Raw genomic sequence first — 19325 nt, 5'->3', positions numbered from 1 at the left:
TTCTGTGCTTGTTAAATACTTAAATTGTTTTGATATCCCTTGATTTTGTGCGCGGACTTGATCAATCCGTGTTCCAAAATTAGGGGGTATCACAACTATCCATCTGCTTCTTCTTCATTTTTTTTTTTTTTTTTTTTGGTCTAGAGGGCTTTGTTACGTTGTTTGCTTCTTAATTCAATCAATTATTAAAAATCACACAATAAATTTTGAGATGCCAAATTGATAACCATCAGTAAGAATTCTAAATTCATAAGTTATAACATACTTCTAAAGTCTGCAAAGTCATAGATCTGAAACTCCTAAACAAAAATGATTACATATTTATTATTATATAATATATGTGTGTGTGAAGAGGGAGAGAGAGGGAGGGAGGCCTAAAAGACGTACGAGGTGGGTGGTGCCTTATACGTTGGTGGCTAATTCACGACGAAGATAAGTGAATCAGTGATAGAGAATTATTATTAGCTAGTCAAACTAATTTTTAATTATCTATTTTATTATATTAAAATTATATAATTTTAAGGAGGATAATTTGGTATTGTGAAATAAGAGTGCGAGGATATTTTGAATTTGAACAATAAATATTGATGTATTTATAATTATTTTACTTAATTCAATCAAAATAAAAAAATTAACTTTTCAAACTAATCAATTTGTTATTTAGGATTCTTAACTTTACCTGGTTATAGTTTTCTCTTATTTTTATATATTTGTATATTATTATTTTTGTTTGAATTACAGTTTTTAGTTATTAACAAGTAAATGAACTAATACGTGTGTCAATATATTTAATATACTAAGAGATATCAGTTATAATATCAAGAGGCAAGGGTTATAATATTCATTTGGTCCCAAACATATGATTTAAAACACAATATTTAATAAGTAAATCAACCAATAAATATGTTATTATATTTAGCATAATAAAAGACAAATGTTATAAAACCAAGAGGCAAGAGTTGTATTCATTTTGGTGCACAATTTTTAATTCTTAGTTATCACACTTCAAACGTGATTTAAAACATAATATTTGTGCAATAGCATTGATGGTGACAATAACGTTTTTTTCATCTGGTTTAGTGAAAGGAATGTCTTCTTCTCGAGGGCAATAATTTATTCATGTTAGTCTAAAACAGAACAATCTACGTCATCAGGTGCGGTTTCACTTTTAAAGTGGAATAGTGGATATCTCGATAGTTAGTGAATTATTGTTTGAAGTAAATTTTAAAATATCAGACTTTAACTATCTGCATCTACTAATTTAAATTTTAACACTTCTTATTTTATAAAATAAAAAAAAAAATAGTAATCATAAAAAACTTTCAACGTGGAGTAGTCATAATGATCTTAAGATATAGTCTATGAAACTGATCGTTAATCTTAATGTCTTTATTTTTTTGTTTTATGTAAGTGTTATGATAAAATAACTTAATTTTTTGTATTTTCACATAATTTTTAATGTACTCAATTATTTTAGGGCAAAGAGAGAAATACTTGATAGCATCATGCGAATTTTCTTCCCATGATTGGTTGGATTCCTAATTGAAATAAATATATTCTAATTACATTTAAAAATATTACATCTAAAAATAGAGTATGTGGCTTACAAACCTTTAAAACGTGTTAAATTGTGTGTTGAAATGTTTAGGAAGTCTTATTGTTTCGGTGGGCCAAAACTCGTTCTTGTCGCACTTGGTTTCATTAAAATTATTGAACTTCGTCGTCCTCGTCCCCACCAGTTTTATCATATTTCACTTTACACATAATCTTTCTATTTTTTTAATCCCAAAAAAGTTATTGCTACCCAAAAATAAAATTAAAAAAATAAAAAGTATACCACTAACAAATTTTATATTAATCTTCAAATGTTTTCTAATCCACCAAAGGTATGCACCCTGTTGGCACCTATTCAGCATCAGCCTTTTCTGTATTAAATGACACTCATGTCCACCTCCAAAACTTGATTGATGAAGATTGGTTATGAACTTAATCAAAATGGTTATTTTATTTTATTTTATTTTATTTCCCCAAAATTAATCAAATGGTTATTGACTTGGTGAACAAGGCATTTGAAGGTAAGTCAATTTCGCGAAGTTTCTCATATCCAATCGTGCACAAAACCTAATAGCCCACATGGTTTTAAAAGTAGTCCAAGTCAAAATTATAAATTACAGTATATTCTTATTTTACGATTGAGTGACTTGCCCAACAACATGTTGCCAAATTGTTCAAGAGACTATTATTATCTTGTATTAGTAGTACCATATACATAAGGTTTTACTTTTATTAAAGCTTATTAATTATTATATGATATATTGAATTAAAACATTGCATATAAAATAATGTATATATACAAATATATCTTTATATATAAACAATACTTCCCTCCTTCTACTTATAAGGAGAAATCGCATTCTTCCTCCTCACGTGACATGATATGATCGAATTATATTGATAATATATTTGATATCTATAAAAATATGTTATTTTTATTTTTTTAATATAATCATGAACAAGTCAGTTGTAAGGAGGAGGTTCCTTATTATAGGTAAGGAGGAAGTTCTCATTAATATCTTTTTTCCAAAATATATTTACACTTTTGCCATCTCAAAAAAGTTGTGACATTGGAAATAGAATTAAAAGAAAATTAGTTTGAAATTGGTACTAATTTCCCAGGTATTTTAATTCAAAAGCACCAATGTGCAGAATATGGTGAAAAGTCATGGTCAATGGAGTTGTTCCCTACACGCATTGGAATACCATGATGTTTCTGTATAAATTGCTTTGTAGCAACCTATGTACCACATTGCTGCTGCTTCAGAAAATGGGAGAGAACTCCATAGACATGTCCGTTAAAGAAGCTTCGTCTCCGAGCAGCGGCGAGGTTGTGGAGCGGGAAGACACTGCAAAGCGTCAACGTGTTAACCGGTTTGTCTCCTTCATGGAGATTTCGGTAGAGCCAGGGATAAAATCGCTGAAACATCTTGATTCGAAGAAGTTCAAGAATGAGATCAAGAGATGGGCTAAAGCTGTTGTGGCTTATGCTCGCCAGGTCAGCAAACGGTTTGGAAGCTCCCGCCGCTCTGAGAGCTCTGAGAGTTCTTGTCGCTCTGAAAGCTCTCATGGCTACGGAAGCTCTGGTCGCTGATTCAGATTCCGGTGGGAGCAAGCCACCGAATGTCGATGACAATGGAGTTATTTTATCTGCATTTGAGACACATTGTTGAAGTCCCACTTGACGTATATACAAACTCAGATGATGTAAGATTTGGCTTGCAGAGTGAGAGATTGAAAGCATTTTTGAGAGGTTTATGTATGCATGAAAATTATGCAACCAGACCTTGGAGGTACACAAAGGCTTCAGTTTACATTAATATCACATTATTTACCTGTTTTTTTGCTTTCCCAAAACTCAATTGCTTAGTTGTTCTCTGGTCAACAACAACAGAGACAACATTATCATCACTGTGGAATAAATGTTAAAACTCTAGACGAAAATGGGGTTTCTCATTTTTTTTTTTTTTTTTTTTTCCCAAGAAAGTGAAAATACAAATTAAATTTGCGTAAACAATCTCAAATACTCAAAACAAATAAAAACCAGGTTTGGAGTTCATTGGCTTATCAATTGAAAGATGATTAATTTTACAGTAGAAATACTTGAAGCAAGGTCAAATAAATTCGGTTGGTTTAAACCGATGTCAGAGCTAACAGATCTTTTAAGAACTGTTCTTACTTTATTTTTGATCATACAACACTGGTTCATGCTAAAACAAAAACATTTGCAACACGATTCTCTACCGTGCTAATACCATACCCGAAATACCAAAAAACCACGTTAGACATGGTAACGTCCAACATCAGCTTCTTGATTCTTTCTCGAGAGAGCTTCTCTACCAAGGCTTAGTTGAGAAGGGGAAGTGTCGTATACGTCCCCAAGTCCATCTCATCACTCGGTCTTCGCTACCTCAGCAAACAACTTTTCATTGCCGGAAATGCTTCTCAGAAGCTGCTTAGAGCACATGTCCTGAGCTTGTGTTGCATTCCTCATTCGGTTGGCTTTTACCCAAGCGGGTTCCTGCCAAGGAGGGAAAAGATTATACTTTCACATGTTCTTGATAATCATTTTTGTATTATTGAAAAAGGTTCCTAGTCATTAGAAGATGCAGGCCTGAATCGCAGACTTTGTGAAGAGGAAGAGTAAAAATGATCACCTCAGGAACAATGTGAGAGAATCCGAATTTAATCAGCAGGAGGATGTGTTCCATGATGAAGATTGCTGCAAGTCCGGGTTCTATTTTCCATTTCCCTTCCTCATCATATAAACATACTAAGAGTGCGCAGTTGGTGCAGATAGACATCACTATCAGAAACTGGTATTCAGAACATAGCCCATTGTTAAAGAGTTGAAAAACCGAAATACAGGGGAACTACTAAGCAATTGAATGGAGAAAACGAAGATCTAGAAAATTTTGAATACACTTAATGCAGAACAACTAATGTTTTTTTAAAAGATAGGATCTTGTATAAATAAATACAAAAAATTGGAGCTCTACTTTTGGTGAAAATATAATCTGCCCTTAGCGTGCCAATTAGGATATATGTTATAAGAGCATGATACCAAAAGTTATTATTTTTGCACGGACCACCCATCCATCAAGCTAGGGGTGGATCAGTCACTCCCTTGGTGAAAATTTTTTGTTGACAGGAATTACAAATGTTGCTAGCTAATACAGTGTTTTACTATTCTATCATGTATACTGTACCCATTTGCCACAAAAAGCAAAAAGAGAAGCCTAGAATGTTAATATGTTTTACCACCAAAGGCCGTAGCCGACGCGAGTCTCAGTGCAATGGTAAGGTTGCTCCATCATGACCTGGAGGTCGCAGATTCGAAACAAGGAAACAACCTCTCCGCATGCGGAGACCCTGCAATGGCAGGAGCCATAACATACTGGCATTTCCTCTTGAAAGATGGTTTGAGGGTTGTCTCCATAAGGGGAAAAGTAGGTGTGTGTGTTTCTTGACAAGAATGTTAATATTTCTTAGTTTCTAGTGTAATTAATTCCTTTGGCCCATGGATTTGTTAAATTTTGACAGCAACATGCCTTTTATGTTTGTGTGAAAGGGAATAGCCCATCTCCTCCAACCTAGCTGTTCTGCTTCCAGAATTTGAAGACAATCCCCAATCTTATCCACACATTTATTGTAATTTGGAGCTCAACCCAACAAAGCATCATTAATGGTAAGAAAAGATTACACAAAACATAAAACATTGATTGACGATAGGAATTTAACTTAAGCTAGTTCTAGTTTGCATGTGATTACATTTTTTTTTTTAAAGTGGGAATTTATTAAAGTAAACATGTTGAAGTGGGAAATACATCGGAGTGCTTTTCAGACCAACAAAATACAATCAGTACCTGAAATATGTTTAGCCATGCTCCAATTGTAGCAGAAGCACGGGGAATGGGCCTTTTAAACATGGAAAGCAGCTTTAGTGCATCGGTTCTGATTTCTGTAACATTGTTCTGCCAAACACAGCCACAATGAACCAGACTTCTATTTACTCAGCTCAAAATAGTATTTGCAGAATGAAAGGGCTGAAAGCATTAATTACCAATGCAGCAAAGGCAAAGGCAAGGGGGAATGCACAAGCAAACATCATGATCATTCCAAACTGCAACGCCAACTCCAGGAAGTCTGCACGTGGTTTGAGTATTTAGTTAATGAATGCAAATGAGTAAGAATTTTCACAGGGTGATTTAAAATACAAAATATTGAAACAATATATAAACCCATGGAATTGGAACACACAAGTACATCAAGTAAGCTGAAGTCATCATTAAAGCAATGTGTGTGTGCGTGTTTGAGAGAGAGAGACTTATAAACAGAACAAATTGAAAAAACATCACAAATAGACAGAGCAATGAACTATGGAGTACACCTTCTTCTTCTTTTTTAATAACAACAAACCATTCCAACTAGGCATCCTTTAGACTCGTGGCTACAACTTGAGAAGGGCGTCTACTTTTAGTCATTGGAGCGTGAATACACCTTCATATGATTTCAAACGCTTCCTTTTTATTATTTTTCTTTTTATTTTTCCTTTTCTTCCTCTTCCCCAAAATGTTAGTTGACAGTCACAAAAAAGAAAAAAATGCAAATTACCATCAAAAAGCCCATCTTCAAGTTCCTCTCCAATACTTGCAGAATAATCAGGTTTCAGGTACTCTTTCTCTACCCTAGATGTGAGCCGAATCTTCCCAGATGATAATCCTTTATCACGTTTTTTCTTGGTCCTTGACACAGGAAACAATGCATCAGCCCACATTCCACTAATGTATGACAAAGGTAAACCAACAATATAATCTACAATCTTTAGTGATGAAGAAACGATAATTGCAGAAGAAGCTTACCGAACAGTTCTATATTTTTTATAGCTGTATCTGAGATACGGTAAAGAATTTTCCATCAGATTTTCCAGCACCTGGAAAGCATTTCCAGCACAAGAGAATATTAACACAAAAGGCCAAACCTAGATATAGAAAAGATAATATATCAACCATTGCTACCTCAGACAGAATCAGACGCTGAATCAAGACTTGGCGTAGGGTCTTAAAGTTGCGGTGTAAAAGTGCATGATAAAAAACACCAATATATGACTGCATAAAATAAAGGCCAAACACCTGCAGAGAGAGTGCTTAAAAGTCAAGTAAAATTCCTCAGATCCATTCAGGATTAGACATTTGTACAAATCTGTTTTTATTACCTTGTAAATTAAGCTGTCAGCTCTATACTCTGTGTTTTCATTGTTTTCATATTTAATAAGATTGACTGATAGCTTCCCCCCAATCTTTGTAAAATACTGAATGGCAAAAAGATATATTGCTGTCAACCCAAACCTGAAAAAAGAAATCACAAGTGTCATGCTGTCGAACAATTTCATGCAATAACTTCATAAAGGTTCATAAGAGAAAAATATTTAGTACAGAGGGGGTTGACAATTTCCAGCACCAACCGCTTAAGTTGGGAGCTTAAAGACATTGAATAGTAAATGTGCTTTGACAATGATGTTTGTAGAGAACTGCACAAGAACGTCTATGCATTTGTAGCCCAAGAAAATTTTTTTTTAAAAAAAAAAAAAAAGGAAAAGAAAAAGATGCACATGTTTGCTTGAGAGAGGAACTGCACAACTGAGCCATGGTCATAAACCACACTCATCTTTTGTTTGGTTTAACTGAGTGTTATCGTATGAACAATAGAAAAGCTTCCGGAGTGATAAAGAAAATATTAGAACAATATAAAAATCCTTTTTCAGTCCAAAAATAAAGTAAAATTTGTCTTCATGCCAGAGGGTCTGCAATAGAGCCATCTTCTTACATAAATTACAAGTCATGAAGTACGTTGCGAAGAATGACACCAAGAGAAAAGGAAAGGAAAAGGGATCAAACGAGAAAGACATCCACATGGCATGTATTGACTAAAGGAAAGCATATGATAAAGTTATAAAAGAAAGCTATTGCACTAGAACAACACTTCAAAGTCTATCAAAGTACATATCTAGACATCATGGAGGACATGTACACACAAAAAAAATAAAAAATAAAATCAATTAGAGTGAGAATGTGCATTTACAAACAAGTCTCCAGAAACAGTAGATTTCTACAACAAATCATCTTGGAACTGACAACAGGAGAATTTTCCAAGTTGTCTTGGATATGGTAATTAAAAGATCTATAGGTCATGTTAAATGAGGTTCTTTGAGTGAATTAGCAATTAGATTGTTATAAGCTGATGAATTTGATAGAGTGGATTAGCAATTAGATTGGTATGGTCATTAAAGGATCTATAGGTCATGTTTGAGATACTGCCATGGAGTGGCTACCGCTCCTTTGACCAAGTAGTAAACCCTCAATACATTGATGGGCCTGTCCGCTTGGCCAAAATGGGGGTTTGACTGCACCCCGTGGTCTACTTCTGCAAACCCATGCCATGCTTCCTTGGGTTACAGTATGGTCCATGGGTGGCCCGTATTGTAACATCTCACCAAGCTCAAATGAGCCCCCCAGACCCTGACTTATATCCTGGGCTTGACAGCGTAGTTTCTTTCAAATGCAAATAGTAATTATTTTACTAATGATGTTAAACATCATATAATGCAGAACAAGTGGCTTACAAAGCCAAGTTTATGAGCCAAAGTTATATGCTACCTTAAGCATAACGAAGATGAGAGAGAACTTAAAAATCAAGAAATTAAGTAGTTGCAAAAAGAATGAGCGCAATAAAGAGAAACATGAAAAAATACAAGTCAATATGATTACATGCTTACTTCAAAATATCAGACCCGATAACCTCATAGAGATGAGCATAAGTTAACTCAAAAGGGAGCTGAAGACATATGATACTCAAGATAACAATGGCATCATTTCTGAATCTCATTAGACATCCAAACCATTCCTCTCTTTGAACTACTTCTTTGCCTTTTGTTTGATCGATTGACCATTTTCTAATGAGTTCCACAGGGGACTGAAGAGAACTCCATTCCATATCAAAACCTTTATATCCAGGGTCTGCTCCAACTGAATGACTAATCTGCCACCTATATCAACCAGAAATAAAAATAAATAAAGATTTAGCCTAGGTACATCAAAAGGTAACTGTGATATCCACAAAAACAGTCAGGACAAATTAAGTTACCTGGCTAAAAGGGCGGAGTTTTTACGTTTCCAGAATTGAAAAAATAATACGGCCCACAGTACCATGCTTACGAGGAAAACAGGAAGCATCAATAACTGCAATGATCTGATGAAAACAATAAGCAGAGAGTTGATTTATGAGCAAAATTGCATGTGAATAAATTAAGAGATGGTAAAGATTAAAAAGTAATGTAGCCCACCCGAAATCAACCAACTGCAAGGCAAGTCCGAATGCAGCTGGAAATAACATCCACCGTGTATACATTCCAAGGAAAGCAAAATAGGTTGCAATCTACAATATATATCAAGCTATTGAATGATTAAACTAAAAAATTTTGATTGTGAAATTTTCTATCAAGAACTTTAATTAAATATGGATTACACATTTGCATCTAGCACCACTATTACAATCACCTTTGTCCCAAAATATGAATAGATCTCATCAATAGGCTGCATTGTGATGTCCCGCCAGTTCAGTGCCCAATTTCTCAAAAGCTGCTTCCTCGTTAGTTCATCTGCCAAAAATAGTATTCATCTCACTTTGCATGCCACTAGTACGAAACTTTGTGACATATTAAAGATAGCATACCATGCAGTGGAAAGACTTGTTTAACAATGCCCTCTGATTCCAGCTTCTGCAGTATAGATTCCCCAATCTTCCAGTGGAACTTTTTGCCATCAAAATTTAATGTTATAACTGACTGGCTCTTGTTCACCTGTGAAATTGAGTCTTTAAGTTCATTGTGAAGCATGGTTAAAATATATGGTAAACAGCATAACTCAATGTCAGGAGTACCACAGTGAATTAATTCTACCTCTATGGCACTTGCTTCAATTGTACATAGACAAACATAAATTTAGTTCTATAATGTCTTTTTCTTCGTAAAACAGCAATGTAAATGAGTTGAGCAGAGTAGACGAACAATATCCAATTATTAGAACTTGGAATTAGTAGAATGTATAAATGCAAATTATGAAGTTGCTTCCAGCACCAAAATTCAAGCCAACTAAAAGCTCAGAAACATAGAACAGGAACTAGCTGCACAGCAGCAGCAGCGTAATCGAGTATCCTTGACCTACCGACTTCATTTTAAAGACGCAAAACTTTATTTGACTGCCTAATTATAAATTGTTAGGACAATATCATATTTGATATTTTCATGAACAGAGCTCTTAAATAAGTTAATCCTACCTTATAGGGAAAAAAAGAAAAAAAACCTTAAATAAGTCTATAGCGTTGTGTCACTTCATTCAATGATTTGACGTAGAAGTTTAAATGAACTACTTAGGAAACTAATCAGAAAGTTCAATATGAAATGATATTTACTGATTTATCCTCGAGGCAAAGCAACCCTTTCTAAACAGCAGAGCAAAGGCTGATATAGTAGTTGATTGATCAAACTAAGATTTTAAAGGCCGATAGAGTGGTCAATAATGGCCTCAATCAATCAAATAAAGAGCCAACCAGTTGAAGGTGCTCTAAAAATTTGATTTCTCTCTCTCTCTCTCTCTCTCTCTCTCGATCCATTGTAGATAAGTTTATGAAAGGATTGTGGTTTCCTATTCCGAATTTAACTCTTAATTTCCAAATTCATTCATAACTCTCAGAATGCCATGAATATGTAGCCTTGGGTCATTCTTGGACATGAGAAAATAGAAAGAAAAACAGGAAAAACATTAGTAAAAAACTAGAGAATTCCGAGACAAAATCAGTTTGTTTTGATTCCCACATAGTTAGAAAAGCCAAGGAACACCGTGTTAGTGTTGTGCGATTGAATCAAGCACAGAGCTCATCTGGGACACTAAAATTATTGAATTAATAAGCTTATGCAAAAATATTGACAATGGAGTTGGTACATGGAGAGTCACTCACAATGCCGTATATTATGTGATGGTAGCAATGAAAACGTTCACACCAATTAAACAACAAACCATCAGGTTGTCTGGCAAAAGCTTCAAACTCTTCCCACACAAATGGTAAATCCACTCCTGAAATCAATATCATCTTATTGGTAAATAAGCAAAAGCAACGACACTTCTCTGGTGAAAGTGATGGGATACTCGTTAAGGACAACAAAACATCAAGATCAACAGGTAAATTGAAATCAAATAACCACAAGAACAAAGATTAAATGAACTCTGTAAATATTACCGATATGAATTCTTTTCTTTATCTGCAACTCGGCTGCAGCCCTGCCCAGTTTTTCCAACGGGGCTGCCAACTGAAAGAAAGATACTCACAACATAAAATAAAGTAACAAATTCCCATATTACTTGAGGATTATAACAGACCAATCTCCACATTAAGTATTGAAGTTGCCTTCGGGAAAGCAATTGAAAATAAGAAAAGTTATGCTGAATCGTACACGCTGCATGCCTTTAGCATTTGAAATACACAGCATCCAATATTTTTACTTATATTGCTAAACAAATAATAAAATCCTAATTTTCTTCTGATTGAAATAATCTGATGATTGATATCAAAACTTCTTTTTTACCATTTCTTTTGTAGTGAGTCCTGCAGTCTGCAAACACCTAAGACCCAATGGGGACTTGAACCATACACCTTACTTCGGGGAAGGAGATATAGCTCAAGCTAGCATCCAGTGGTGTATGTGTGTGTGTGTGTGTGTGTGTGTGTGTATATATATATAATTTAGTTGGAAGCAAAAAGGAACACTATCAATGTTGGAACAAAGTTCATCCACAGTTGAATAGGCAGCCACCTAAACCTAGCAATCATCATAATTATACACCAAAGGCACAAATAAAGTAAATGGAATGAATTAAAAGATCTTCCTTTTCAGCAATGCCAAGGACTCGCATAAGAGTAAACTAGAGTACCCATATTATAAACTATTACATGTGACTCTAATATAAGATTACATAGATATGCTGTAAAGATATATAAATATATATTTATATATATAACACATCGATTACAATTTAGAAAATGTAACATGTAATATAAAAGAGGGTAAAGATTGAACCTTGATAAACTCATCCTGAAGGCCGAAAACTCTGTCTACAATCAACCCCACTTTCCTGAACTCTTCAACAAGAACCTCAACACAATCACAGCTCTCATCTCCTTCCTTCACAGTCCTCTTTGGAACCACCACCACTATCTCAAAAGCCGTTTGTTCTTCCTCACCATGCTCATTCATTTCCAAACCTACGCACCCACCTCACACCCCACAATAACCCCACAAGAGAGAAAAAAAACAGAACAACTACAAAAAAAAAAAAAAAACAAAACAAAACAAATGGGTGTATTTGAATCAACCCAAAATATGAGTTTCTGCCAAAATAGTGATTTGGGTGTCTCTGTTTGAAATTAAATGAAGCTTGAATCAACCAAAATACTTATGTTTCTGCTGAATTGGCGATTTGTGTTGAACCAAAAAGAAGCATTTCTTCAAACAGATAGAGGGAGAGAGAGAGAACAGATGTCTGTATAGACTGAAATTGAGGAATAGTTTTATCTGTGATCGACACATAAGAAGTAGAAGGAGGTGGACACGTGGTGTGGTTGGCAGTATTTGCGAAATTGCGAGGTTTGGTCTCTGAGAAGTAATCATTCGAGTGAGTCGCGAGGCACGAGTGTCTATGCATCATCGGACTCTGTGACAAATCTAGTGGCATTTCATCAACTTGTGGTTGTGACCCCATTTCTCTCTATCAGTGTCTGTATATATATGTATGTATGTATATATATAATATACCTGCGCAATTGCAAGTTGCAGGTCAAGAGATGCTTTAATAGAAAGTTTGAAATTCACTGACACCCGTGAAATTTGGTCAAATATCAGTATAAAATATCAAAAAGAATATAATATGTCATGTTTTATTTTCGAAAGATGTTTTAGACTGATATTTGACCAAATCTTAGAAATGTCAGTGAAATTATCCCTTGAAACATAATAGCGGGAGGAATATAATGTGCCATGACTTGATGGGGGTGAGAATGTCTGTGTAAAATGGCATAATATTGATTCCTTCTTTGTTTTGGCAGGAGGTTCTCCAATCAAATACCAAAACGACAGGTTAGCTGGGAACTGTGTGTGATCAGGTAAATTCTGGGGGTCACACTGGTAATGCTCATGGTCCCAAAAGAACAGAATAATTGGACCTTGGGAAAGTAAATGAATTGAATAGGGTAAGACCAGATGTATTTGCAAGATGGAGGTCGGGATCAAAGTGTAGTTTCGATCTTTCACACAAGGGAGTCTGCTTATTTAAAAGGATTTTTTTTTTCCCCTTTATTTAAAAGGATTAATAAAGTGCTATCTAAAGTTTGTTTTAATCAAAAATATAAACGACTTGGGAGTTTGAACAAACCAACTGTGGGTAAAAGTATGTAAACTTTAATAATTTGTGAGAAGAATTTATCACAAATAAATAGATTTCATTATTCTCGTTCCTATAACGTATAAATAAATAGTTAAATATAAATATTTCGATATGTAATTACAAATTTCATTGAGATAACGAACTAAGCTGCAACTAGATAAAATGTGAAAACTGATTTATCTCTCTTGGCCTTTGGCACACATAAAAATTATAGCGTGTTATTTTATTAGTGTACATAATTGATTGGATATATGCACTTTTATAAAGGTAGAAAAAAGATCAGTTTTCCTTTTAACAACCTTAATGTCACTTACCATCAAAGTAAGGAATAAATAAAAAAATATTCACCAATAATTAATTATCATAAAGGTAATTTATAAATTGACCAAATAATATAATTTTAATCCAATATTTATTTACTTAACCACTAATTAATTAAATATATTACATGTCTAAATCATTTTCCATAGTGTTTTAGTAAAATAGTCATTAGTGTACACCATAAATCAGATTGAGTCCTTAAGTTGGTCATCATAAATACCATGGTAAATAAATTACTAATGTGAGTCATAAGGGTTGTATATCACTAAATAACACAGTCCCTTCCATGTACCACAATACTAATAACCTATTCAACATAGTTTATAAATGAGAAGTATAATGTCTTTTCCAAGACTATTCCTATATTCATAATAGACAAAGGCCTCGTTTGGCATGGCTTTTACTTCTGCTTTTACAAAGAAGAAAAAGAGAAGTAAAAGCTATCACTTCTATTTGGCTTCTATGGTAGTGTGTGGAACTGTATTTTAGAAGAGCTTTTAATGGTAGAAGAATTTTTCTCTCTGTTTGGCAAAATATTTACTAAAACTCTTTTATTACTCATATAACTATTTTGCCCTTAGATGAAATATATATATATATATATATATATATATATATTGGGAGATGATATTTTTTTTTGGAGTGTTTATCAACCTAAATTGAAAAAATAATAATAAATAAACCTAAAAAATCAATCAAATAAGCATTCTTACCATATGAACCGATAAAATAAGCGTCCAAAACACTTACCGACATACTGCTGCAATCAAAACTATGATACTGACAAATATAATTTAACCAACAGTTATTTATTTAATTATTATTATTATTATTTTTCAACATCATATATATTAACTCATTTTATAAATTCTTTGATGGAAATTAAATACAACGTTTTACATACAAGTTCACCTTTCTTTTTTACTTTTTTTTTCCTTACAAGTTCACCTATTTTCCAATTCAAATTTGAGGTGAAAAAAATAGTTAAAGAATAAAGATGGAAAGGTTTTTTTCCTTCATTCTGTGGCCTTTACTGAGGAAGCTTTACATACATGTTTACCTATTTTCTAATTCAATTTTGTGGTAAAAAAAAAGCTAAAGACGGAAAGAAAACAAAAAAATCAAAACCAAGAATGAATCAAAATATAGCTATGATTGCAACAGCGATATATATATATATATATATATATATATATATATATATATATATATATATATAATTCCTTGGGATTCTCTTCTTTGTTTTTGTTTTTGCTTCTTTTTTTTTTCTCCAGTAAATACAAAGAAAGATCATGAGGGGAGTATGGAACCTACAAGAACAAGAAAACGCAGAGATCCACCTAGGCGAAAGCCCTTATGCAACTCCAATCCCAACCAACCTATTACCGATCCCAAATCAGAGGTTGAAGAATTCTTAACCCTGCCACCAAAGAACTATGATCCCATTCTGTGGGCTGAAGCACGTGATTTTTCATGTTCCAACTCTGGACAAGATTGTAGCTATGGATACACATATTAGATCTATGTGTTTTCTCGTAGGTTCCATATTAATCCCATGATCTTTCTTTCTATTTATCAAAATTAAAAACAAAGAAGAGAAAGAGCCCAAATAAGAATCTTCTTCTGGGCTTCCTTCCCGTTGAATGCTCGATCAGATTAGTCAAGGCAGCGGCGAGTACTATTAGGGTTTGGAAAGAAAATTAAAGGAACTTTTATAGGGACACGTTTGGAATTACATTTTTTTATTAAGTAATAAAAAGGGTACGCTTGTCATTTAAAAAGTTTCATTAAAATGCCTGAACTCTTCCCGTATTGTTTCAAAAGAGCGTTTTGAAAAAGCTGGGGGGTACCAGCTTCTCCAAAACGCTCTTCCAAAACCCAAAAGCTCTTTAAAAAACTAGTCAAATACTACTCAGAATAGCTTTTAAGTCCAAAAAGCTAAAAGCAGCGTTTGAAAAGCCAATCCAAACAGGGCCAAAGTAATAATAAATTGCTTTATACTTTTTCATAATATTGTTCCTCCAGCCAAAAGGAATAAATAACCATTTAAAAATGTCTTCCTAAGTGTGAGCATATAATCTTTTATTCCCTACCAACTTGTATATACATCAAACTCCACAATATATGCATAAGAAATATTTTTCGTTTCTTTACCTTCTAGCTAACTCATTCTTTGGGATTGCATTAGGCTGAATTTATCTCTTTTTATGTATGGAACAATTCTGATTGAATAATGTTCCATACCAAATCTTTTTAGAACTCTTTCAATATAAGCTTTCTGAGACAATCCTAAAAATCCACGTGACCTATCATGAAATATTTATATTCCTATCAATTAGGATGCCTCATCCATCTATTTCATTTCAAAGTTCTTAGAGATAACTTTTAGTTTCATATAATAAACTAAGATCAATACTAGCAAATAAATATTATCAATATATAGAATCAGAAATATAAACTTACTCTCACTAACCTTCTACTATATACACTGATCAACAATGTTTTTCTTAAAATCAAAAGAAATAATGGTATCATTAAACTTAATATACCATTGTTAGGAAGATTGTTTAAATCCATATATTGATTTACCCTCTAATGTGAAGCCTTTAGGTTGTTCTATATGGACTTCATTTGCTTTAGAATTTTTTATTAAGAAACTTTTTTTGCGGCGTGAATTTGGTAGTGTATTTATTTTATTTCTTTTGTTTTTTGACTAATTTTTGGGAATGAATGGATTCCTTTTTAAATAATGGAACTTTTTTTAAAAAAAGATAATTTAATGAGATGTTAATGAGGTATGAATCATATGGGAATTGTATAAAAACAAAAAAAAAAAAAATGGTACTTTTTATTTTTAACTTCTTTTTTTTGGCTTTAGAATTTTTGGGTAGAAAATTTTTGGTAAGAAATGGGTTCCTTTTAAAGAGTAGATTTTTCTTTTCTTTTTTTAGATTATAGTCTAAATCATAATAAGTTACTAATGGCATGATATTTTAAAAGATTCCTTCTTAGATACTGGAAAGAAGGTTTTTTTATAATATCTTCATTCATAGCACTAATCCATTTAGTAAAATCATTATTGTTAATGGCTTGTGAATATGTAACCGGATCCGTGTGTATCTCACTATATATCAAAGTTAGATTCTTGCAAATATGTCACATAGTCATCCGGAATAGCAAATCTCATTTCTCTTTGAGATCGTCTTAATGTTATTTCTTATGATTCTTCTACAATCTATTCATTGGTGACAATCTCATTATGAAGTTATTGATCATTCAATTGTTATTCCTTGTTATACGGTTCAACAACTGAAGGAACAATTATTTCCTTAGAAGTTATGGATAAAGAAATTTATACCCTAACTTCTTAAATGATCACATTCTTATTTTTATCACTCCCATTGACTTCACAATTCTTAATGAATCTGACATTTCCGATTTCAACAATTCTCGTATTATGTTTAGGATAATGAAACTTGTACCCTTCAGATTACTTAATATCCACAACGTTATGGGTAACGAGAAATTACTTAACATACTCCTAACAATATCCGTAAGAGTACGATTACGCCTTTCAGCTACACGCTTCTGCTGTGACATGTATAGCAAAGTGTATTGAGCACAAATGCCATATATTTCAATAAATTCAGCAAACAGTTAGAGTATTAACCCGTTTCATCATAATTTCCATAATATTCACCACCTCTATATGATCTTATGATTTTCACTTTTCTATCTAGTTGTTTTTCAACCTCATTTATGTATACTTCAAGAGTACTCATTGTTTGAGATTTTTCATGCAACAAATAGATATATCCATAACGTGAAAAATTAACTATAAAGGCGATAAAATACTTTCTCTACCAAAAGATGGAACATTAGAAGGTATACAAATGTCTGTATAAATAATTTTAAGAAATTCTGACTTCTTGTGGCTCATTTCTTTATGTGTTTGGTTTGTTTACCCTTAATACAATCCGCACACACAATAGAATCAGTAAATCTAGATCAGAAGAATCACATCATTTACTAATTTTCCTAACCTTTCATTGAATATTGTTCAGCCTTTTATGCCACAAGATAAATGAATTTTCATTAATTGAGTTACGCTTAATTCTAACATTATGATGGAAGATCAAAAGAGTTTTAATAAATAAACTATCAAGTTTGAATTTAAAGAAATTATTAAAAGAATAACATTACTCACAAATTAGAATTGCTTGAATAAACATCATTATCAAATTTAAAGGAAAAACCATTAACATAATTTTTTTGAAATAAAATCAAATTATGGGAAATTGAAGAAATATAAAGAATTTAAAACAATTTAAATAAAATTCATTATCTAAGACTAAACAAAATGTTTCAATGGTTTCAACAAAACTTTTTCCCAATTCTTATAAATAAGAAATTCTTATTTGAATTTGTGGTTTAGGTCATAAGAAATCCTTGCATCTTTTAGAAATATAAACATTAGTACTTAAGTTAACCTATCATGTATTAGAAAGAATATTAATAAATGATTCGAAATATACAAAAGTTAAAAGACTTGCCTTTCTTTTCGAATCATTCTTTAATCTTTCTAAAGTGTTCAATACATAAATGATACTTTTGCATTATTACATTCCTTTCTTTTAATAGATTAATCAAAGTCTTTTATTTTTGGGTGTTCCTCACTTAATGCCCTTTCAAGCTTCTTCCCAATTTTCTTTATAACTTCTTAAGTCATGAGATGAACATAATGATTATCTTGTTGCTTAAGCCTTGTCTCCTACTAAATTAACATAATGGTCAATTCTTTCACTTTCCACTTGTTTTAATAGTGTTAATTCGAAATGACCCATACTGAGCGGACAAGAAATTGAGAATAAATTGAACAAGAAAATTCTCATCCATAATCATCCATAAGGTTCTCAATTTTGTAACAACATTAGTCATCTAAAAATATGCTTATACATGGTACGAGTACTAATAAAAATGTATAGTAGTGATATCAATTAATAATTTTTATTTTAAATATTTATCTACAATTCGAAAACATTCTTATAGTCAAATATTCCTTAGCATTATCACTATTGAGAACAATTATTCGCATAACCATAATGTTTAATCTGTTGGATTTCTTCCAAACTTTATGGAGAATCTTTTCTTCCTCACTGTCTTTATCAATAATAACAATATGTTTCTCAATTTAAAATGCTAAATTAAGATTTAACACACCTAAATTTTGAACTTAACTTACCTATTCCATTATGAGAAGTTAGTTCTATTAAGAATCAGAACAGATATAGCATGCGAATTAAGAGATATAATAAAACAAACATAATAGGATAAAATGCTCACAACAATAATGCTTTGAGTTAACAACACGTATATATAACTTAAAATATAAATACAATGTATAACTATAGTACCCCTTTGAGTGGCAACTATAAAACACTAATAATGATACTTATTTGTATTTATATTATACCTTAATTGGTAATGCATTATTTAATTAAACAGCTAAGTTATCTTTGGATATCTTATATCTACCCAATTAAAAATACATACAACTCCTTAATTTTTATTTAATTACTTGAAAATCAATTTCCTTTGAGGAATTATTTCTCATAATTAAATAAACTCAATATTCATGAATATCACAAAAAATCATAAGTATTGTAATTCATGAAATATTGCAATTATGTGTACCACTAAAATTAATATCCATCAACTATTATGGCTGGGCCACTTTGGTAGCTACTAACCCTCACATAATATGAATATTAAATTAGCTAATAACTAATTAATTATTAATTTACCCATTTAACATTATACACACATACTCATACTGATCGATCCAAGTTTAGTTAAGTTCGATCTAGAAACTTAATAGTCCGAAAATTCAAAAAAAATATTCTTTTACTTTATATATATAATAAAACATATATATATTTTTATTTATTTCGGATT

General features: G+C 32.3%; 2 protein-coding genes across 2 annotated transcripts; one reads left to right on the top strand and one right to left on the bottom strand.

Annotated features, from left to right (window-relative positions):
• Positions 1–2825: 2825 nt before the first annotated feature.
• Positions 2826–3384, top strand: LOC132282863 (uncharacterized). Its single transcript, XM_059784674.1, has one exon. The coding sequence runs from the start codon at positions 2846–2848 to the stop codon at positions 3146–3148; it is 303 nt and encodes a 100-aa protein (XP_059640657.1). The 5' UTR covers positions 2826–2845; the 3' UTR covers positions 3149–3384.
• Positions 3385–3589: 205 nt separating this feature from the next.
• Positions 3590–12321, bottom strand: LOC132282862 (anoctamin-like protein At1g73020). Its single transcript, XM_059784673.1, has 16 exons — positions 11687–12321; positions 10849–10918; positions 10570–10685; positions 9286–9412; positions 9111–9211; positions 8897–8988; positions 8698–8802; positions 8330–8599; positions 6770–6902; positions 6573–6686; positions 6417–6487; positions 6169–6299; positions 5618–5700; positions 5421–5528; positions 4212–4370; positions 3590–4075 (listed from the first exon to the last, which is right to left on the bottom strand). The coding sequence occupies exons 1-16, from the start codon at positions 11861–11863 to the stop codon at positions 3947–3949; spliced, it is 1986 nt and encodes a 661-aa protein (XP_059640656.1). The 5' UTR covers positions 11864–12321; the 3' UTR covers positions 3590–3946.
• Between the last annotated feature and the right edge of the window lie 7004 nt (positions 12322–19325).

This window comes from Cornus florida, unplaced genomic scaffold (assembly GCF_030987335.1).
Source record: "Cornus florida cultivar Cherokee Brave unplaced genomic scaffold, ASM3098733v1 CherokeeBrave_3.0.0_Hap2_Chr11, whole genome shotgun sequence".
NCBI lineage: Eukaryota > Viridiplantae > Streptophyta > Magnoliopsida > Cornales > Cornaceae > Cornus > Cornus florida.
This window is presented reverse-complemented; position numbering and strand designations above follow the sequence as displayed.

What these genes read in the sequence shown, in the direction of transcription:
- LOC132282863 (XM_059784674.1), top strand. Translation starts at nt 2,846, where the DNA reads ATGTCCGTTAAAGAAGCTTCGTCTCCGAGCAGCGGCGAGGTTGTGGAG.
- LOC132282862 (XM_059784673.1), bottom strand. Translation starts at nt 11,863, where the DNA reads ATGAATGAGCATGGTGAGGAAGAACAAACGGCTTTTGAGATAGTGGTG. An exon ending in ATCGGGTCTGATATTTTGAA is followed by an intron (nt 6,903 to 8,329) that starts GTAAGCATGTAA and finishes TTCTTTTTTCAG; the next exon opens with GTTTGGGTTGACAGCAATAT. An exon ending in AAAAAATATAGAACTGTTCG is followed by an intron (nt 6,300 to 6,416) that starts GTAAGCTTCTTC and finishes TCCTGTGTCAAG; the next exon opens with GACCAAGAAAAAACGTGATA.